Consider the following 23777-nt stretch of genomic DNA (forward strand, 5'->3'; position numbering starts at 1 on the left):
TACTTGTGGTGCACACTATCTCAAGTGAATTAATTTTATTACTTTTAAACCCTTCTTTCTATTACTTTCTCTTGTTTTGTTTTTTGTAATACCTCCTCCTCCCTGTTTTCCTCCCTCCCATACTCTCTCTCCTTTTCTCTCTCTCTCTCTGTTTGTCTCTGGAGACAGGCCACTGTAAGGCCTCTGAGTGCAGAGCGTGAGACTCGTCTGATGAAACTGTTTAATGTGACCAAAAAGATAAATTGGCGCCACATGGCTCACAAATGCATACACCACCACCCATGCACCATAGACTATGTGCTTTTTACTTTTTCACATGGTTATTCATAACATATACCATGAGATGGAAAAAGTGAAGGCTGGAGCAAACCAACTAACAGATTTGAAACCATAATTTAATTAATTAATTTTATGTACAAGCAACAGATTTTTTTTATTTTTTTTTATTGAGCCACCAGAAAACTCAGACCTGTAAATCTAGGCAGCTCTTGTTAGAGTCTCATCTCCAAGGCAGCCTGTTGGCAGATTGAAATGTTTCTTGAGGTTCCGCTGGGAAATTGCGAACAAGACAGAAATACACCAGAGCCACTTGGGAACAGGAGGAATTACATTCCAACAAACATACAGAGCACTGAAAACAACATATATTAATACTAACGAGCGAACATCTGTGAATGACATTATGGCGTCTGTGTAACCTGCAGGGACATTTAGGGGAGGCGAGTGGGAGCACTTTGTGACATTAGGCACTTCTTATTACTCCACCACTTCCGCCATTTCTCCATCATTCTCTTCATTTCCGACCTCACAGCTGGTGAGAAGATGAACCTTGGCTACGGTAAACTTTCAAATTGAAAATTATTCCCCATTATTCCACAGGGATGTGTTGTCATCAGGCAGGGACCTTTTTTACAGAGCTGGTTTACGCCGTTGTGCTATGATTGATGTTGTACAGTCAGACACAGACCAAGATTTTATTAGATCCATCAGTGGGACATGTTGTAAACCTACAAGACAGTTGTTATCACACCGTCTAAAGGCACTAAAAACACAGTTTAGCCATATGATTAAAAGCAGAACGCCTACTAAACGGACCTTATGGTGATGTTGTTCTGTCAACAGTTTTCAAGGTCTAGAATGAACTTTGAACCTTAACTTTTAAGCCAACATAGATGTTCTTCAAGTCTACAAGACTTCTAACTAAAAAAGAGTCCATGTCAATTGGGGAACTCAATTTGCTGATGGTAAATTGAGTTGCTGTCCTGTGATATGGCTGAAAGCTCCAGAACAGCCACTTAATGGACCTTGAGGTGATATGGTTGAATCAGGTCTCATATCATTCAACCATCTTTTCGCCTGAAAAGGTAGACACCGTAAAAATAACATATAATACATAGAACTAGATACCGGATGCCAAGGTGGCGCCTTATCAATCCAATGAGAAAATGAAGAAAAAAATGAGAATGAGAAAAAGTTTTCTAGCTTCCAGGTTTACTTCATCAGGTACACAGACGTTGAATATGTGCAGTAGTGTTTCTACCTCTGGCCCTGCCCATGAGTTCCTGCTTTACACTGTGATAACGTCACAGATTTTAAAATCCCCTTTCTTGGCTCGAAGAAATATAAAACCTCTACATGGGTCAAACAAATCATAATAGGAAGAATCATAATTGGCCATGTTTTCCGTTCAACATGTCCTGCCAACAGTTTTACAGATCTTTTTTATAATGGTGGTCTATGGGGAAAACGCGTTTTGGGCCACAGGGGAGTTTTTCGCTACAATACTGCAAGTACCCACTGGGCAAAATGGAAAGCGAGTCTGACAGGCAACACCTAATCCAGATTGTAATACATACAGAACATGTTATTATATTATCATGTAATAGCATGAGATCTGAAGCAGGAATAACTGTTGATGAAGTCATTAAAAGGCAGACAACACTAAAAACTAAAAAAGGAAAGACAGAAAGAGAGAGAGAGAGAGAGAGAGAAGGTTCATCACATCTTTCTTGCCCCCCTTTTAGTAACTTTCATGTCATGACTGTTGTATACTTCTTCAAAGAGGAGCTTCCGTTTACTTTCTCTGTCCAGATATAAACAAACATGCTGTTATGATTTAAAGCTGAGACGCAAGAAGCAACAGAGAGACTTTGAGAGGATGAAATACATAAAGTGGGAGTTTAGAAGTTTAGAGCTCTGTGGATTATTCTTCAAAGACAAGGCACAATTAATCCAGATTAATAAAGACAGATAAAGCCCTCAGTGTGTGTTTTCACTGTGGTATATAGGTACTTGGCTGAGTACAAACATCTGTCTGCAGTTCAGTTGCTCTAATCAGAACAGTGAAAGAAAATGTGTGTATGTGTGTATGTGGGTCCTTGTTCCTATCAGGTAGTGCCATCTAATCTTCCAAAGCCACAGTAAACACTTTGACCAGGTCAGTCGCTCACGCTCTGAGGCAGTTGCTTTTTTCTCCAGAGGGACACAGATTCCCTTGGCTGCAGAGGTAGTGGAAAGGACACTAGCTTGTACTTTTATTATGCTTTAGACTGCAATAAACAGAAACCTTAAACATATGATATTATCTTTGTACTGTAGTTAATATAATGAATTAATTTACAGCTGTATATTCTGTTATGTAAGGATTTACATGTTAAGTAAAATAACACAATGTCTTCACTTTACTGAACAGGCAAAAGAAAATCAGTCAGGCCCTGAAGTGAAAATAAATATTATTCCCATGTGCATCCTGAACATTACTATTAAACATTTTATGTTACATCCGTGGTTAAGAGTTTAAAGAATCTGTGCGCATGTGAGAAAAATTAGCTCTTATAACATCTATGTAAATGCTTTACCGACACTAGTGAGTAAATTGGGTTATAAAGAAATAATAGTTGCTTTAGTTTTCAATTTAGAAAGCTGACTGAAATAGTGAAAAACTGGGAATAATGATATGATGCTAAAAAGTAAATAAAACAGCAGTGTGACTGACCTAGATAGACAGGATAGATAGGCTGTGTGCCTTTGTGTGGTAAAACAGGTCGACCTTGTACATTGTGGATGCTTTAAAAACATTGAGACGTAATCTTGCAAAGTCAGATTTATCTGAATGAATAGGTTACAGTTAAGAGCAGAGAACTCATTTCAACTGAAAAATATATATCTTCTCCCCCTCTATTTCCTCCACGGCACACACATAAGTGACTGATGAAAATCGTGTAAAGAAACTTTGAAACGGCAGCTAATAGTGTGCAGGTATTAACAGCCTGTTCCTGTTAAGGATTACCATAAATCACCACTTACAATTCACAAGAGCTTAGCCATAAGAACGAGGTAATGAAGTTTCTGTAAAGTACAACTGGAACTTTAAGAACTGAGGATGATGGTTATGTGTTGCATAAACTGAATACGTAAAATTACTTATTTAAGCTCAATTTTCTCAACTGCTATCTGGTGAAATTCACATTTTTCATTCTGTATTTAAACATTTTGCATATTAGTTTTAGTGTTTCTTTGTTCAGCCTTGTTGTGTACAGCAACACCAACACATACTATGTATATATATATATATATAAGTAAAGTTATTATAGTCTTTACAAACAAAAAGTCAGTAAGACTGACTAATATCATTTGTATTTATACCAAACAGTTGTACCACACCCTGAAATAACAATTTAATTTGAATATTTAATGCATCTGAAAAGCAGAACAAACAAAACACATGGGGGCTAATATTTTGGACTTTTTGCATCTTTGAGCCTGATCTCTCTGACCTCAACCCACTCACTGTCCTTGGTTATTATATAATAATTAACAGTTTGGTGCATCATTGATGTTGTCACAATATCTGCAGCCCTTGCAGACATGTAGCTTCAGCATCTGAATCTCCTCAGGGTGCCTTTCTCCTTCGTAAATAATTCACCAGGGGGAGTCCAATCTTTAATAAGATGAGTGAGCGTAGGTGGAAAAGGTTATGACTGACTGCAAATCACCTAAATACATTGTTTTAATAATTGTATTATTGTTGCATATGATAGCCTAACTGACTGATAAATTCACTGGCAGGTTCGTCATTCAACTGAAACAGGAGCATCTGACGGGTAAGCTTTCAGATGGATGGACAGATTGTTCAAAGGACGTTACAAAGAGAAATGACAGTTTAATGGCAGTTTTAAGCAGACTGTAAAATCTGGCAGACAGAATTGTAATCCTTCAATAATGTAATGTTTTAGGTGAACCTGCCTTATGAACCACACAAGGCAGTGTTTCATTATATAAGTGCTATATACTAAATATGTTATCCTACCATTGCAGCTCAAAACTGCTAGTTAGCTTGAAAGCTACTGCTCATGTCTCAACGCTATGATGATTTGAATCTGACTTAAGTTTTAATTTGGACTTGACGGCTGTGAGACTGCCTCAAAACAATTCAGATTTGGACTTGGGCCACAATGAACTTTACACTTAGACTCTCACTACGTAGACTTAGACTTGAGATTGTACTTGGACTTCTCTCTAACTACAAACCACTTGTCCTTGATATGTTTCAAATTACTTGAGACCTGACTTGTCTAGAATGACATAACATTTCACTTGGACGAATGGACCTTCCTCACAGCAGCCATTTTGACATGAAATTGTAGGGTAAACACAGATGTTACCAATGCTACTAATTAGAGTTCAGCAAAGGTCAAACACAGTCAGCGTGTGGCTATTGTACTGGAAAGACTCTGCTACACTTAATGGGATGGAACAATAATTTGTATAATTGGTAACACTTGTGTTTACCCTACTATTTCATGTAAAAATTGTTCCTGTGAAAAATGTCTATTACTTGTCTTGAACGTGTGATTACCCTCCAGGAGACTGGTGGGTGGAGTCATTCAGCTCATGTGGTGCGGCTGCAAAATATAAGCTGGTCATAGTCAGCCAGTGTCCCTCTCCCCTACTTCCTCACAGTTTTTGTCCCTGGTTTTGTTGTATTTTGTTTGTCTTTATCTTGTTTCATTTATTTTGGTCACATAAAACAAACTTCTTTTTATTTACAACTCTTGCGTGTTCTCCCTGTCTTTGTCTAGCTTTGAGCCGGGTTGTGACAAAATGAGGGCTTGTCTGTGATGCCAACCTGTTTGGTAAAGGGTTAATCCAGCCTTGGTGTGACAAATCAGGAACTGTTTGGTTTGGTTTGCTACCCTGGTGATTTGGTTCCTTTCAAGTGCACAGATTGAAGTGCCTTTTGGTATTTAGCATTGCAACTGAGATATCTGGGTGCATCAAGCAAGAGTTGGTTTCTTTGGTTACTTTTGCGGAGTTTGTTTGAGGTGGAAGTGGAAATGGAGAGAAAAGAGAGAAGGACAGAGACAAAATGTCTTGGGAGCATTCCTCTGGTTTCTGGATTGCCATTTTCTGATTGCTTTTGGGTTCTGGTGGAATCAGTGTAGTACCCACCACCAGTACCTGTCCGAAGATTAAGGCGGAGACTAGTTAGATAATGAATGGAACTAGGTAGGAGCTGGGGAGCTTGGGCTCTGTTGTGGCCATCTTTGATTTTTGCCGTTGACCATGTCCAGTACATGCATTCGTGTTTTTGTCTTGTGGGTTTGTAATCTTTCTCATACTTAAAATAAAATCAATGCCCTTTGTTTGGTCCCGATAGTACGTTGCATTATCCACTTTGTTGTGTACTTGACTCTTGACTTGAACAACTTGGCTTGAAACTTGGATTTGTGTCAAATGTCTTGAGACTTGAGTTACACTTGTCACAAATGACTTGACATTTGACTTGGAATTGTCTTGAATTACATGACACTCAAATCAGACTTGTCTAAAGTTACTTGAGTCTTTCTTGAATGACGTAACACTTGAGTTGAACTTGTCCCGAATTACTTGAGTCTTGCCTTAAATATATCTTAAATAACTTGACACTTGTCTCTAATGACATAACACTTGATTTGGACTTGACTTGAGACTTGACTTGCCCTATTCAGAAATAGCTTGTCAAACTTGTCCCGAATGACTTGACACTTGGCTTCGATTACCTCAAATTACTTGGAGTTTGACCTTAAGAGTTAATCAAAGTCAGTTCTTTCATCCAATGGGTTTATTACCTCATGGTTTGTGTTCTACACTGATCTGTCTGAGAACACCAATACAAAGGCTCCATTTAGTGCAAGATACTCTATAATTTAGGGTTACTACTGCACCATTATTTACTCTTTCACTGCAGACAACACTGCTATTTAGAAAGAGGAAAGTGATAAAAAATGTTCTGGACACAAATCTTTGTGATGTATAAATGGGAGGCCTTTGTGTTGTTTACACTTTACTAAATATAGTTTTTCCTTTCTAATTTTTTCACACTTCGGCAAATGCCATGGGGGCTTGAACCCAGTGCATTCATTATGACTCAATGTTGTGCAGTAAGCCATGCAAACATTAATGCAGGATTCATCATTCATATTTAACACATAGTATCCAAAAGAACACCTCTCCAACTCATGAGGAACATAAGTGCCAATCCAAAGTGTATCAGACACATTAATAAAGACATTTTATTGAACTTTTTTCATGATCATAGATTTTAAAATTCAATCATCAGAAGTCACGGCAACAGAAAATTATACATTTCATAGCAAATGTTCTGTCTGATTTCCAAGAGCGTTTGGCACAAAGCACAAAGTAAGATCATGTTGAGGAAGTGTGGGTGTGTTTTAAAATGTGTTTTACTGACAGGCAGGTTACAGGTCAATGAATCTATAAAGGAAAGAGAGCATTCAAAAATATCAATGAGGAAACAGTTCACACAGCACACTCTACCACAGTGGGAGATCATAAATCAATGAAAACCTAAGGTCCGTGATACACAAACTGTGCTTTAGGCTATGGTAATGTTCAGCAGAGATGTGCGTTGGCTAATCCATTGCTTTATGTTCTCTCTGTAGTTAGACTTGTGATTTTTTCCGCTGTGAATTTTCTACTCTTTGTTCTCTTTTTCTTTCCACATGTTCAGATAACTGCCTCATTTAGCTGAAATCAATATGGTAATTGATGATATTGTGTCTTTCTGTATGGTAAACAACATGCATGCAGAAAAATCAGACAGAATGTAAGAATTTTTGGTTAATTAACTGTCTGCAGTCTCCAAACTTCTTTCTTTGTATGTTGGCCTTCAGAGTCTTCACTCTCAACCACTTCCACCTGTGTGTCTCCAGCATTTCTTCCTTTTAGTTTCCTTGGTGATGGAGGATGGAAGCTGCAGAACATCACATCACCACAGCCTGTCCAAATTGGGGTCTCAACCCCTGCGTAGTGACCGTCCACTGTGTTGTGTGATTTCTCAATCTCCTGTAGTCCAAAGGAAGCCAATCTTTAGTTTGTCACATCATTACCTCCTGCTTTTTTCCTGCTGGTTCAGTGTGCATTATGCTATGGAAACATGTCTTTGCTTCCCATTCAAAGACTGAGCTCTTGGTATGCCAAGACATTAAGGACCTGAAGCCAGAGTGTCTGATATGAGCAGAGGAAAGGATATGAAAACTAAAAACAGACACATTCTACTCCCACTATACCTTGACAATGTGACGATAAGCCATCTGCATGATTCAGAGAGTATATTTCAAATATAATACACATCTGTTAAAATCAGGTATCTCTGCATCACATGGAACACAAAATGCATCTGAGGAAATTAATTTAGTGTACAATGTTTTGTTGTCTTGATTGTGTTAGAAAGACATCCTTACAATCACTGACCAATTAATCTCATATTGTACATACTGTGTATATTTACAGTATATGTACATAAAATCTGATATACCTGGGTTCCCTAACAGAGATTGGAGTAACTGACTTGTCGTATCCTAGCCATTGCGTAAAACAGGCCAAGTTCAGCACTGCATTTCATTCCTGTGTTGCCATGTTATGTAGTCTCAAAAAATTGTTGTTAAATTCCTTTACGTGTACTTACTAGCATTATCATCACATCCAAAAGTCGTTGAAGCAGGTTCTCTCAATAAAAGTGATTTTTAAAAATATTTACAGTATCTTTCCATCAGTCACTATCCTGGTCCACACCAGTTAAAGGTGAGCAGTTCTGCCCCCTCTTTGCGCTGTAAACCATATAAATGATTTCAATCCATGTTGGTGTAACAGCAGATGGGAGCTGCAAAAGCTTCATATTGATGTGCATTCAAACATTACTGAAGTAGGATCTCATTTCATTCAGCTACTCTTCAAGAACGAATAATGACATGATTGTGGTCTTATTAGAACCCAAACACTCAGGAAAAGAGATCCTTTGGTCACTGAGGGTGAATATGATGCAACCTTAGGGACAAGTATCTCTTATCTTGAGTCTTGTGACCTCTCCTTCCCATTCACTACACAATCCCCTCGCTGCGTTTGCTCCTCCACACTACCAGGGCTGTCATGAGGAGGGTGACCAGGATGGGCACAACAATGAAGGGACCCAGGATGCGGTTGGGTGGGTCCCTGAGAAGCCGTCCAGACATTGAGCAGTCGTGGAAGTAGTGCTTGTGGATTCGGATGAAGAACTCATCCACCAGCCTGTTGGGCCAGAAGCACTCCATCTTCAGCGCCACCAGGTACGTGCAGTTTGTCAGCTCGCCGTATAGTCTATATGTTGGTGACACAAAAGATAAAGATAAACAGTCACACACTGAAGAAAAGAATCAACCGGTCATTTGCAAAACCTCACTTTCCTTACTGTTGTTATACCCGTCAAAATCTTTGTTCTCATAGAGCATGTATGCAGGTACCACTTGCAAACAGTGGGTCTTTGATTTCAGACAGAGACAGATGAAAGTAGCTTCTCATTTCTTCCACTGACCACTGATTTTGCCCACTGACATGACAAGAGACAGCACACAACACTATCACTGGCAGATTTCATCATCAATACCTATTTAGCTAATTAAGATAACAGTCTCTGACTGAGTATTCTTTGGGCTTTTATTGCCTTTTTTATTGATAGAGACAGCTGGAGAGAGACAAGAAAGGGGGGCAGAGAGAGGGGATGACAACAGTAAAGGGCCGCAGGTCAGATTCAAACCCTGGACCGCTGCAGAAAGGACTTAGCCTTGGTACATGGGGCGCCAGCTCTAACAACTGAGCTAACCGGGCACCCAGCTTTTTGCTTTTTAATGCCGTGGTAAAAGAAAGGTTTTTAGGATGATGACTAACCAATATGTTTTGCAAATGTGAGGCTGACAGAGGCATTAAAAACGCTTAAAGTCTGATACCAGTTTCCACACAGTGGGTTTAACACTGCACAGTGCATGCTTTAGTCATTTAGAATAGGACTTTATTTAAGGAACCTCTAACCGCACAGACAAATGTTATTACCAAATGGTTTGCTAACTCTTGGGCTTTCAAGCAATGCTGCTGTAGTTTACTACTGAAGGTAGTAGGAATGAAAAATAAAAAATAAAACAACAACAAAGGCTTGACCTTGGAAATAGCAGATAGACAAAAGAAGACGTGTAACTAGGAGCTGGGGTATGAGAGGAGTCTTTTACCAGATTGTCCAGGTGGCTCAGATACAAAACACTTGTCCTTCTCCGTTAGAAACCATCCGGAAAAAAAAAAAAAAAAAAACGATGGATGAGTGTTATACTGATTGTCTATTGTTTAGACCTAGTATGTGTGTGTTGCTCCTCCATGGTGAGTCAATCACAGGAGTTCACAGGGCCATAATTGAGGTAATGGCCCATGATTATGACTGAGCACGCACAGGCCACTGCAACTGCAAAAAGCAAGGTCAGATACGTCATAACACGTATAGTAGGTCTTTATACAGTACGGTTCACACATACCGAGACCAGTGAGTGACAGTTGATAGACATTATAGACGTTCATTAATGGCATGGCCAGGCTTCCCCACCAACTGTGTTCTAGTACATGTAGCTCTTTATATTATACGCCTTATTGTTTTACAGATTTTATCAGAATAATACCCATTTTATTGATGCTGTTCACTTTTTGCCATATTTGCTTAAACTTTCACTATATCCAGATAAATGTGCATGATAGACCTGTGAAAAAATCAGGTTTCCTCCTGGTGCTCCTAATGGCATTTGCAAAAATACACCAGACTCAACAATCAACAAAGCCATTTCATTACATTTTATTATTATTATTAATTTAAAAAAAAAGTTGCATTGACATATTTTAACAACTGAATAAAAATAATAATAAATAGTTAAAACCCCTTAATTACAGTATTACCACATTACTGTACCCACTAATGTATTAAGAAATAGTTGTGTTCCTGGCCACCTTACCCTCACACCTTTTAGCTCTTTGGAGGAAAATATATTTTGTAGCTCCACTATGTTGCCTATAGAGTCAGGGAATGCTCCAGGGGTGTCTCATATTACATGTAGTCAATTTAACCCGTGTTCCCATAAAAGTATCAATAAGTGCAGCTTTAATATTCAAATATATTTTCTAGCAAAGAACATGTGTGTTGCTAGTTCTCTCTGATCTGCACAGCTCAGACTGAAAAATTTGTTAAAAATTCTAGCAGCTTTTGATGATGCACCCCAACACAAGGTCTTTGTGGAAGTTTTGTAGATGTAAACAGCTCAGGGCTGCTTGGCATAGGACCAGAGCTGCAGAGCACTGTGGTTGCTTCAGGTGGCAGGTTCACTCTGTCTGGGTGTGTACTTCCTTCCTCTGCTTTATCCTTGAAGTTTTACAAGTTGTGGAAGAGAAAAAAGAGAATTCTGGTCCCGCAGCTGGTCTAATGAGCACTAAGGTTTCTAAGAATGTTTATGAGTCACTGACTGAAAGAAGTCGCAGCAGAGTTGAGGCAGGGGAGGCGTACACAAAGAGATGCAGTCGGTCGCTGGCTCACCTCATGCAGCTACGGTCAGCGTCAAATTAAACTTGACAGCATGCAGTGTGCTGCTGAATGTAATCCATTATCTCATTTCTATTAGAAATTTCCTTTTGATCATCCAACCTTATTAAACTCAGAGTGAATCAGTCTGTGTGATGTAAAGCCATGGCGGTTATACACCATACTGGTTAAACTAATGTTATTTCTTGAAGAAATATCACAAAATACTATTTTTCTATCTTAACTTGGCATTTGTGCTGTGACCAAGACATTGTTGTGTCTTTTAAACAAATTTCCCCTTGTTACTCCACACTGTCTCTATGTGAGGCCACGGGGCAAGTGTGTGTATTTCACAAGCAGAAGGAACATGCATGTATTATGGATGTATTGCCCATGTATATATACATTTTCCCCCAATTTAAAACGCTAGAAAGACGGAATTGGCAGGCAGTGGTGAGAAAGGGAAACAACAATGAGGTAGTTAGGAGGAGAATGTGACATTTAATTTCCATTTTATCCCTTTTCCTGTTAGTACTTGTGTCCATCAAGGTGGCATCCAGAGCTGATCTCCAGCCTAATATTAAATGCCATGACAAATAGTATTACCACAGATGGTCTGCTTCAATTGTGTACTAAGGGAGTGCAATTAGAGGATTTGAAGTGTCAGTGTTGGTACTGAGACACAGAGCTAATGGCCTCCGTTACTGCTCCTCTTTTACACTGTAATACATATTTAGAATGAAACCGGTTTCAATCAGCTCAGTGATGGAGACTCCAGAATACAGTATGTTTTAGGCTATTTGTGGTTTTTCTCTATGGGAATTAATAAACAGCAACAATGGCAGAGTGGTAACAGGGTTACTGCTGGCTGCTGTAGCTGCAGTGACATTACACATATGCACAGTTTTAGAAATGAATTTAAATGGTACAATTTGTGGGTTGGGTCAAACATTACAAATAAAATTAAAATAAAGGATACAATTTGTGTATGCTTTACATTCAATGCAGAGAGCAGAGGAAAATCTGACTTTTAGCAGCATTTTTGAGACTTTTGAGCTGTGCTGAGCTTAACAAAGGCCAAAGTATTAAGTTAACTCAGAAAGCCAGACACCCTCATCCAGTTGCACACTGGATGAAGGGTTCATGGATGTTGAGTTAGAGCATTCTCCAGCTAGTCTGCTCATATGAGTACGTCTGCCATCGCCTGAACTGTCTATCCAAGACTGGAATCATCAGTTTAAACCTCGGAATAGAAGAGAGAAGAGTTTACATAGATGGCTCATCTTATTTAGACAAAGAAATGGGATGGCTTCATACAAGGTTTTCTATTCCAAACAGTAACAGAGTTTCTTGCTGTCACTCCCATTTAAGATAAATTTAGATCTCCCGATACTCATATGCTGGTCTTCTACAGTGGGCATTTCTGTCTGCTAATAAAGGTTAAAGCATTCTCTAAACTTGTGTTTATCCGGAACCTGAAATTCTTCTGATCCCTTAAACACACGCACCATCCAGACCCTGCCACAAGCAGAATCCTCTAAATGTGACACCGCATCCTTTCCAAAGTGTTATATAACATTTATTGACCTGTTCATAGCTCAATGTACGCTTGTTTTTATGAAAAGGATTAAACATAAATTTAAAGTCTAGCTGTCGGTTTGGGTACTTAATTGCTTACATATGTTTTCTGCTGTTGTGGGGGCAGTTTTGTCACTACGCCATCAGAGTTGTCAGATTGCACACAACAGCAAAAGTGTGAGTATGCCTGGTCAAGTCTATGCATGACTGTGGGCCCACTCTCACGTCAAGTGCTTTTTGATTTTTTTTTTGTGTGTGGGAGATGCAGTATGCAATATTCCATTTATTTGTCACTCAATATGGTTTTTAAAATAAGGGATGTTAAAGAGTGTGAAATGATGGAAATGAGCCTGCATTCGTATCATCTGTGAGCATATAAAAGATTAATCTTCAGATATAATTTGCATGTAAATAAAGTATGTGTGTAAGTAGAAAATCAACTCATAATAACCTCGTAATTTAAAGACAGATGGAAAACAGAGCATGACATAGATAGAGATATAAATAAAGAAATGCAGACAAGCATGATAGATGCAGAGTGAGAGACATATCTTAATTAACTATACTTATCTATAAAAAAATACCCCATATGAAAAAGATGAAGGACAGAGGGAGCTGAATTAGGCAGGGGCATGCTGTTTTTTATCTGTTGACTGAAGAACACAGTGTGAATAAATAAAACCTGGATAATGAATAAATAAAACCAACACAGAGCAAAGCTGCTCCAGTGACTGGAGAAATGAGTCCGGACGGTTCCTTTATTCTACTGACGGACATCCACAGAGCAAAGTGCAAAGTGGACAGGTATATGAAGTTAGATAGAGCGGGTAACATGTTACTTATTTAGGTGGCATGCTGTTGTCATTGCACTAAAAGCAGAAAGACAAGAGTGAGGTCTGTGGGTCATTCACTGTAACTGACTTAACAATAAACAGGATCTGAAGGAAGTTTTCGTTGGAAATTTAGGACCAATGAACAAGTTTTTATTTTTTGGTGCAGATTCAGATGCAGTTTTTAAACATGTTTGTACATTTGCTATTTTCAAAAAACAACGAAATTCATATCACTGACAAAAACTCCTCTCTGCCTCTAAAAGCTTGAGCTGAAGTGAAGGAGTGATTTCATCTACAGAAACCTTTCACACAGTTTTTTAATGTTTTTAAAATGGACTTATATCATGCTTTCACCTTCTAGCTTTTAACACGTAACAAGTCCAAAAAAGTAAAATGTAATTTGTCAGCACTTAAAATGTAACATTTATGTTTTATTTGCTGTTGCCCTCCTGACAACCTCTGAGTCATATTATATTAAACAGTAGTTTATATTTAGTAGTGTTAAACCTCACTTTGAAATCACCAACAGAGTGGCAAATATCTCAAGGGTCGTGCTGTTCAGTTTGGCCGTGTTGAGACCGACTGTAACCCAGCATGAAAAAAACATGGAGACACCGCGGTGGGTAGAGGAGCCACCGGGGGTTTTGGCAAAAATAAATATAGTCACCTGGCAAAAAATTTTACCATTTGCTGCAACCTGCAAGATCACATTCCAGGAAGATAAATTTGTAATCGTCATTGTCGCAACAATAGATAAAATAACTGTTGCTGTACACTGTGCGCTGCTCAGGCATTAGTTTGAGTCTTCAAAGTAATGAATCCATTACTATCACTGCACAATATTTTTCTGTTAAGATGGTCGCTGTGTCAGATTGGGCGATTGTATAGTCAGACATTCTAGCCACGGCTTTGCCGACAGACAGTATATTGGTTCCCAACCAATCATAGCTTGCCGTTTTTCCCGACATGTGTGATGTCATTGGGAAAGAGGTGGAAGGGGCTGACTTCTGGGAACAACAATGTAAACATACAATGGCAGTATATATGATATAGTAGAAACAATGATAACCTTTCCTCTGTTTCACAGCTCCATCTCGCAACATCAACAGCATTCCTCTTTCGCTTCATCACCAAATATTCTAACATGCTAGTCTTTTTGTCGGGACATCATGAGGCGTCCACAGAGGAAAGTGCTCCTTAATGCTGCAAAATCACTACCCTTCCAGTTTATTCTCTGTTTTAACAAACAAATAAATTGCATCAATAGTTAATCATGCTTTGTAGGAAAGCAGGAAAAAAGATTCCTGATCACAAGGTCACACAAATTTCAACAACATGAATGTGTGGAGATTGAAAATAAAATCTATAATATTTACCATGAAGTACACAAGACCCAAAAGAACAGTTCAGTCTTTTCAAAGATTAAAAACATTGTTCTATCCCTTGTCACAAAGAAACTTACTAGTTCTCTTTATGGACTAAATATAGTGCGGATAAGATACAAAACACTTGTGATCAACATTGATACTGTCATTGTACTTTTGTTCATTATAGCTAAGGCGAAGGTCTGATAAGATAAGAAAGAGATGTCTTAAAGGAAAATGGGTCATGAAGCATCAAAGAATTGCAGCAGCGGAAGCTAAGAACAGGATAAAGGCTGCAGAGATAAATCTATTGAACATTAAAGACTAGTGTCAAATTACATAAAGATACAAATGCTGATTTTGTTCTTAATGTCTAAACATGACCTGGTGTCACTGTACATGTTGTCCTGTAATGCTTCATCACCTATAAGCTGAATCTCATTAGAAAAAGCTCCTCTTCAAGCATTTACTGTTAAGAAATATTCTCTCACGACTGCTTGGAGAGATCACGTCAGAGAGGAAAGGGAGAGATTCCGCCCTCTGAAACCAAAGTAATCCAAAAGAAAACAGGCCAAACTGTCAGTACCGAGGACATCAGACAAAATGTTCTTTTTCTCTCTACTTTGTTATTCAGCTTACCTCCAGCATCCCTTTTCCTCTGGGGTAGATTGAACTTCCGAGTTTGTGTATGTGTGTGTGCAACTATTTCTCTTTGCTACATGAGCAAAAGTGATAAAATATCTTGCAAAGTTTGTTTTTTTCAAATGTTTTTTTTTCGTTTCTTGTTGTTTCTGGCCACCGGAATACAAACATACACACACACACACACACACACACACACACACACACACACACACACACACACACACACACACACACACACACACAGTTTTCTCTCTGCTCATATTTGTTCTCTCTTTTCTTCTCTCTCCCTCTGAACGTGTTTCAAATCAGTCAGTGTCACGATGTGAACAGATGGCACTTGGTTTGTGTTGACGTTCGTTTTTGACACGTGTGCTTTTGTTTGTATGAGTAATTGCATGTGTACTGTATGTGTGTTTGTGTTTGGGTGCTTTGTGTATGTTTATCCTGAGGTATAAATTTGCTTCTGTGACTGTATTTAAACAGTTTAGACACGTGTGTGTACTAATGTTTGTTCTGTCCATACTAAAATATCCCTGCTAGGCCTGGACGTATAAACTAACTTATGCTACATCGTTAAGCCAAGATTTTACAAATGCTGACCTTTCCCAAAAGAATTGTGACTCTTAGTAATGATCATGCATTAGTGATTAATATTATCCAAAGTGCAATATGGCCAATACAAGCAGCTGCACAATTTTGATAAAGGTAAAATGTGTGTCAAGCATGTAGGAGAAACTACACTTGCCCCACCCTGTCACCTAAAAATTACATTTGTATATTACTAAGTTGTTTTAATAATTACGTTGTGGTGACAGTATTAGTATCAATGTTTTTGCAATTTGCCAGGTACGTTAATTAACTGAATGTCCCTATTATGTTCATAGAAAACGTAATTCTGTCAAACACATTTGTTGTTGGATATAATGTAATTTCTAGGAGACTGAGCTGGGTGGGCGTAAAACTCGCAAAAAGCATGAAAGACTCTATTCAACCAGACCTATTCAGACACATTATGGGCAACTGTGGCGGTTCAACATGGCAGACTTCGTGGAATAGCACCTGCGCCCTTTGTAGATAACAGCTCATTCTAAGGCGCTTTTCTTTACTTTAAGTTTAATTAATAGGCCTACCATTTTTTTCAGAAAATACTATCTATATTACTATACGTAACAAACAGAAACATGTAAGGAAGCAATAGAGCTTCCACTAAGTGCCTGAGAGGCAATTAAAAGTGCCTAAAGAACTTGTCACTCTCTATTGTGAGTGCATTGTACAAGCTGGAGGTGACTACAATGAATGAACCTGAATCACAGAAGGTAGAAAGCAACAGAAATAACAAATAACAAAAAATAAAAGAATAAACAAACTCTGCAGTGGAACTGTGACAATTTGGATATATTATTTAAGGGGATATTCTGGATATCTGTATTATTGTATCTGTATCTGTAGGTGAGATGTATCGTTGTAAAAGATAGAGTATCAATGCAAAGGCAAATGGACACATAGAGAGAGAGAAAATGAGAGGCAACGGTGCACAATGAGGACGAAAACAGTCTTGGGCAAACTCATCCCAGATTCTTTTCCTGCTTCAGCTGAAACCCAGTGGGACCAATGAGAGTTGTCGAAGTCAGTGTTTGCAGTATTGATGCAAGGCTCAGAACAAGGAGATGGCTCAATTAAAGTAGGGAAACACCTCTTGTTGTACATTCCTCTGAGGACTGCAGTATATGTACTCAGTTCTAAATCAAATTTGAGGTGTTCTCAAAGATGGTGCTTTGTTCAAATGCCAGCACACTAAAGGAGGAGGAAGATCATAAAGAGGTTTCTCCCCTATAGCAGCAGATGGGGAACTGAGTGTGAAAGGAAATTCATGCCAGCCAGTTTGATGATCTTCAAAAATGGGGGACTACTTTTATCAAACTTTCATACAAATGAAAAATCCAAACCGAGGCAAATATTCAAATCCTTGTCCTAATGCTGTTAAGCATGCATTGCATAACTGCTGCAGGCGCCACGACAATCCGGGCAATGTTGGATGTTATCCAGTCATTAGAGCTGTAAAAACATACGGCAATCCATTTCTAATCACCAACTAATCAGGCGTTTAATCACAGAGGTCCACAGAAAGCAAACCTCAATTAGCTTTCCACACTACTGAGCTCACTGGATTTTTCTGGCCTGAGTTGGCACATAACCCAATGTGAGCTCACCCACAAAAGAGGTTTTCAGATTATTACAGACGGCTGACAGGCATGCATGACTGACTGACAAAAATACCCTCCAACAATCACACAGAAAAAACGGTCTTGTAAAAACCAAGAAATTGAGCTATTTTTAAACAAAGAGCCTGCAGTAAGAAAACAGAGACAAGGGCAAAAGGAGAGAATTAGACTTTAATTAGGATTAATCAAGAAACATAATATTGGTCTTTGTATTTATTGGGAAAACCATTCTACTGTGTTCTGATCCTGCATTAATGTCACCTCAGTAAGGGGCTTTATGTTAGAGGGACTAATAAGTAAAAGAAGAAATGTGCTTTTTGGAACTTCTTTTAATGCTAGAAAATATCTTCTCTGAGAATTTTTGTCTTAATTATTTTGTTTACACAGCAAATAAAAACTAAAATGAAAGAAAGTTGTTTTTGAAGTGTTTATGGACTATGCATAATGCAAGAGGGGTTGGGTGTGTGTTGGAGGCTACACTAAGCTACTGCCACACTGAACACAGTAATGTAATAATGTGCCACAATTAGCTGACTAACCCAACAGACAGAGCGGATGGATGAGCAGATACAGCCTACAGGGTTGTGTGCTACTGAGGTTGGCAGATGGATTGACTAAAGTGAAAGCATAGTTAATAGACCCCATACATATTCATATGCAGCACATTATCTCAAGTTGTTGATGTCAAAGTTTTGAGCAAGAGAGGCAAGACATCTAAACTTTTTTTCTTTTTCATTTATGCATATATTAGTGTTATTGTGGAGCTCCACTTTTCCATATTTATTTATCTCGTATCTCAAATGGAAAAAAAAACAATTTATTTAAGGAGTATAGTCATATAATTTTAGGTTAAATTTAATTCAAAGATGATTGTTTTTGTAGTTTAACAGAAAATGTCTTTCTTTAAAATGTAGCACAAGTAGTCAGTAGTACCTATAAGTAAAAAAAAAAAGTCATAAAGTGAGCAAACTGGCTCAGCAGTCAGTTTCACAAGTTAGTTAACATTAACCACTATACTGTTCCAGACCAAGTAAGGTTGAAACAGCACAACCCGAGTGTCTTTAATTGAGCAAGGGTGTGTTTTATTGCTTGTGAATACAGACTTTGTATTTGTGAGATGAATTGTGTGTTTTTTTCTTCTTTTAAAAGTTACCAAGTAATGCATGACATTTAAGGCTAAGGCTAGCATGTTAATACTAGTGTCTGCTTTAGTTAAAGACCGACTTATTAGACTCAAGTTAATGGAGCATAAAGATAATGGTGTCAAATTGTTGTTAGCAGTGAAGTTCAAGCGTGTAGCAGGCTCGCTATAAATGCTAGCTTAGTAATGTCTTTTTCGATTTGCATAAATGGAATATAAAATGCATGTAGGTTTTCATTAGTGCATATTATATCATTAATGGATGCATAAAATAAATGTACCTTTTTTTCTGCAACCAGAACAGTGGGATGTGCATTTATATTTATTACAGTCACTGTAACATCTAACATTATATCCCCGAGTTTATGTTCACAATTCTGCTATGTAAGGGTTGATTATTATATTATTTATCATCATACTAGTAGTTACTCAGTAGTACTTCATTATTTCATCATTACCTTATGGTTAATTACCATTTTGTGGCCCTTCAAGTGAAGTGGTGCCTCATACTGAGTATGACTGAATCATTACTTCATGAGTACTTGCCCATTATTTACCAAAACTACTTTTCCTCCCTCAAGTGGTGCTTCACCCTTACTCACAAATAACTTAGTTCACTACTTGAAATACGTCACTATTAATGACTAATGACTGATCCTTTATTATTTACCATTTTATCCTCATGGACAATGTAAGTAAAAGTAATGATGAAGTAATGAGGGACTACTGAGTAACTACTCAGAATTATGTATCACTACTTGCATATGAACAGTAACTAATGTTTGGGTAATTAGTTATGAATGAGTCATTAAATGAGGAATGACTCTTGAGAAAGAAGCCAGATTCATTTTACAAAACAAAATATTGTGAGACAATATTTTTCTATATTTTCTTAAAACCCCTACATTTATGGCAGTGAATTGCCCTCTGACTTCACCGATTATTGCACAATGATGTTATCTGGAAAACATGAATGAGCTTTAGAGATCTTAGAATTGCAGATGGATTAATGGAGCCATTTTTTTAGTTTAGAAAATAAGGCTGGGATCAAAAGCATTTCTCCTTCCTCTATAGTGAAAACATTTAGAAAAAGAGCTTCAGAAAGTGTCAAAATTGCATGTTTATTTTTCTGCTACAACACAGAGATCAGCTTCATAAATCAAATGTATGCTCTGTTGAGACAAAGATATTACCCAAAAGGCAGAAATGTATCTTATATGTTTGATTTCACGACACCCCCTGCCAATCCATATATTATGCAAATTCTCCACAGCAGCCTGCAACACAACATAAAGAGAGACACAGACTTTGCACTGCAGCCCCCATTAGCTTTAATGTCTTTCTCTTATCTACGGGTGTGGACACATACTGTATGTCGTGCTATATCTCGGCTTGCTGAACAAGCTTGTAAACAAACAGTGTCTGTCCTTAGGTTGTGTGCTGCAGTTATCAGCTGTAAGAGTTACATTGTGTTGATGCCCCTTCCTGCTCAGCTTTCAATCAAACATGTACACCTGCCCGCCTACTCATAGGCTTAGAGGATAAAGGGGCATTTTTAATTTATCTATAAAGGCCCTTTGAAACAAATTCAATATACTTTTCCGTGGATTTTGGACTGCACAACGGAGTGACTAATGACGTTCTGCTAATGTTCTTATGAAGGTAAACAACTATGATTGAGGTGTATTTTATAATCACTGTGGTCATTGGATTAAAACGCAGATTCTTGCCCCAGTTGTCTGCCAGAAGGCCTTTCGTGTTATGATGGCTGCAGAAAATATCACTGTAAAGTCTCGTACAGTAAATAACTGGAATTGTACCCATCGGGCTTGAAGCAATTACATTGTTACTTTGTTCAGATATGCTGCTGGCACAGAGTAATTGGTCATGACAGCTGAATACAAATCCTTTACTATTCTCTATGTTTCTTTCCAGGATTTTTTACCTTATTAGTTGTTGTTTTGTTTTGTGGTACTCAACCTCACATAGCGTCTACAGTGTACAAAAACATATGAAACCTTTAGGGAGAGATTCAATGACTGAATGAGGAAAACATGACTGAAGTGAAAGATAGACAGTAAAATGAAGATTGAACTCACAGATGAACTTATTAGCTCCAGTGATGGACTGTACTTAGGTACTTAAGTTACTTTATTACTTTAGTATTTCCATTTAATGCACCGTCTACTCTGCTGCATATACAGCGTACAATGTTTCATACCCTTCCTGTCCAGTGAAGTCTTTCTTCTTAAAGGTTATATATGTAAGGAGAGCAACTGAAACAGTTTTTCTCATCTACGACTGTGAATTAAGGATTTATTTTGACCAGAGCAGAATTGCTGATTGTTAGAACAGTGGAAAGCCTAATTAAGATGTTTTGGTGAGTTTAATTTTGTTTTTGTCCAATTTTACAATTATCTATGAGTTAAAATATCGGTTTTGTCTATGAAGTCTGGTGGGCGGAAATGGTCTAGATTACTTGCTCTAATGGTAAGGAATTTTGTGTATACAACCTTTAAGATAATAAAATACATAAAAACCCTCTTGCTAGCTAGAAAATTAATTATCAAGTAAAAGATCTAGTTCTTCCACCACTGGTTAACATTTGGTGGGCACTATGTGTCAAAATGACCAGTAGCATGAACAGTTTTGACAGCTGCTGAGGGTCACTGATCATCCAGCATCAGCAAGGCCCGGTACCGATTAATTACAACGTAATCTGATGTTAATATAATGAGTGTTTAAAATGCAGACCCTAAGTGCTTTAATTTTTGAAGCAACATGCTGGAAAGTGTTCAAATTGAACCTAGATGGTGACATGTTATCATTCCTGTCTCCAGCTGGATGTCTGTCTTTCCATCTGCCTTCCATCTGCATTAACAGACTCGTCATATTTTCCATCTGCTAAGTGTCTTGTACATACCTGGACGCTAGCAGACCAAAATGAGGAACTGCAACAACATTCATCTCTGAATTATCATACAACTAAATTCTCCATCAAAAGCATGCATTTAGCAGGTTTCTTAGCAAACTCCTCATTTTTAACTGCCGAGCCAGGATGAGAATAATTTGATTAGTCTCAATTAAAGATCACAGAGTCAACAGATTGACGGTGCCCCAGCCACTTCCTGTACCCAGACACATTTGTGAGAATAGTAAAAATAGCAAATAGCAGCAATAAGTTCCTCCTACAAAAATGTCACTTTCTTTTATGCAATTCCACTGAGTGGTATTTTTATTTCTTATTTATTTTTTGTCCGATGATTGCTCAGAAAAAGCTCTTTCTGCCTTCTTTCAGGGTAAAAGCTTTTCAGATGTGATGAGGGGACTGCCTTCTGTGCGACCCCTCTGGCCAGTGTTACTGGAAGTAATTAGACAAGCCTGACAGTACATGATATATTGATTCACTGAGCTGCACATCCAGCGGTAAACATATGAACATTAATTGGGTATGCATTGGGTATTAAGGCTTGTGATTCTGAGTCATGCATACAGCATGTAAACAACTGGTTGTTTTGGCAAGCAGCACAGCAGTTCCACTGCAGCTGAAGTGAGATAACTAATACAATGATACCTTTCTACATCTTAAAAGACCATGCCAATGATTTTGCATGTTATAGTCCATTTACTACTTAATGAGAGAGCTAACCACAATGCATTCTATAAATCTTCTTATCTTCTATAAATCTTTGGCATTTCACATATCTGAATAAATGTTCCTACCTTCAAGGCAACCACTGATTTACATACATTTCCATACAATATAAAGATCGATTGTCAGACTGTTGAAACTTGCTTGAGACTTTTCAAATTAATCTGCCCTGAATTAAGTGAATTAATGTAACATCAACAAAAAAAATAATGCTGACCTGGTAGTTACTGTAGTGGAGTTCATTAAGTACATTTCAAGATGGTGGTTAAGTCTGCTAATGGATCACGTTGTTTGGATATGAATGAAAAAACAAGGGCTTGAATGCTTGAAGGAAGAAAAAAATGCATAAAAAATTCTACAAAATTCAAAATAGCAGCAGCATTAGTCATTAACAGTAATGTTCAATAGTCGATTTGTAGTTATGGAGATACAACTTGTAAGATCACTGGTGTGGTCCTCAGAGGGCCAAATTGTGATGGCTAAATGACTGGGTCAGAGCATTTCCAAAACTGCAGCTCTTGTTCCCGGTCTGCAGTGGTCAGTACCTATCAAAAGTGGTCCAAAAGGACAAGCAGTGAACCGGAGACAGGGTCATGGGCGGCCAAGGCTCACTCATGTGGTCCGATCTAACAAACAAGTTACTGTAGCTCAAATTGTTGAAAGAGTTAATGCTGGTTCTGATAAAAAGGTCTCAGAAGACATTTTGAAATGACACAGTTGGAAAAACATGAGGATAAATATTAAATTTACTGATTGCTGAATTTAGCTGCTTCAGTTTCAGGGTCCTGCTATTGTAAGTGTGGCTCTCTGTCACACTCTCATGACTTTCTGCACCACTTGATTATAACAGATCCATGTTTAATGTGATTAGTAACGCCAGTGTTTTTCCTACTAAGACAAGTCAAAATGTCTGCTGTGAAAAAAGTTTATTGTTAAGTAAGGCAGACTCTCCTCTAATTGCAAATATCAAAAGCCTTTTTCATTGTATTCTGTCTATGATTTAAAAAATAACAATAATAACTGCAGTCATGAAGAAATTTGCTGTTTGTTTGCATCTCTGTTGCAAAAGACTGGAGTTATTTTCTCCCAACTAGCGTTACTATGGCTAGATTGCTTCTGAATGCCAGTGAGACATCTTTGTATTGAGAGTTGGGTGTGGTGTGGTGACCTGTCCAGTGCTTTTTCCGTGCCCTTTTCTCAATGCATTCTGGGTTATGTGGACACTACAACATATTGACAAGAGAACAAATAGTATCATGAGTTGATGGGCTGTGGGAGTACAAGGGATGTCACTAACAGCAAACGTATTGCCATGTAATATACTTGCATAAGAATATGTGAGACACAAGGGTATAGCTATAATGCACAACGCAGAGGCAAAATGGGAAAATGAAAGGAAATGAAAAGTATGACGCAAAATGGGATTTAGACAGGAATGAGGGAATGACGGAAGTAGAAAAAAACATGACTGTAGTGAT

At 38.0% G+C, this 23777-nt stretch overlaps 1 protein-coding gene across 2 annotated transcripts in view; it reads right to left on the bottom strand.

Annotated features, from left to right (window-relative positions):
• Positions 1 to 6529: 6529 nt before the first annotated feature.
• Positions 6530 to 23777, bottom strand: part of ramp1 (receptor activity modifying protein 1) — a 57533-nt gene continuing 40285 nt past the window's right edge. For both annotated transcript variants that reach the window (XM_051404863.1, XM_051404864.1), the window contains exon 3: positions 6530 to 8637. In XM_051404863.1, the coding sequence (XP_051260823.1) occupies positions 8382 to 8637 (256 nt within the window). In that variant the 3' untranslated portion in view covers positions 6530 to 8381. The remainder of the gene's footprint in view (positions 8638 to 23777) is intronic.

The sequence above is a fragment of the Dicentrarchus labrax genome, unplaced genomic scaffold (genome assembly GCF_905237075.1).
Source record: "Dicentrarchus labrax unplaced genomic scaffold, dlabrax2021, whole genome shotgun sequence".
NCBI lineage: Eukaryota > Metazoa > Chordata > Actinopteri > Moronidae > Dicentrarchus > Dicentrarchus labrax.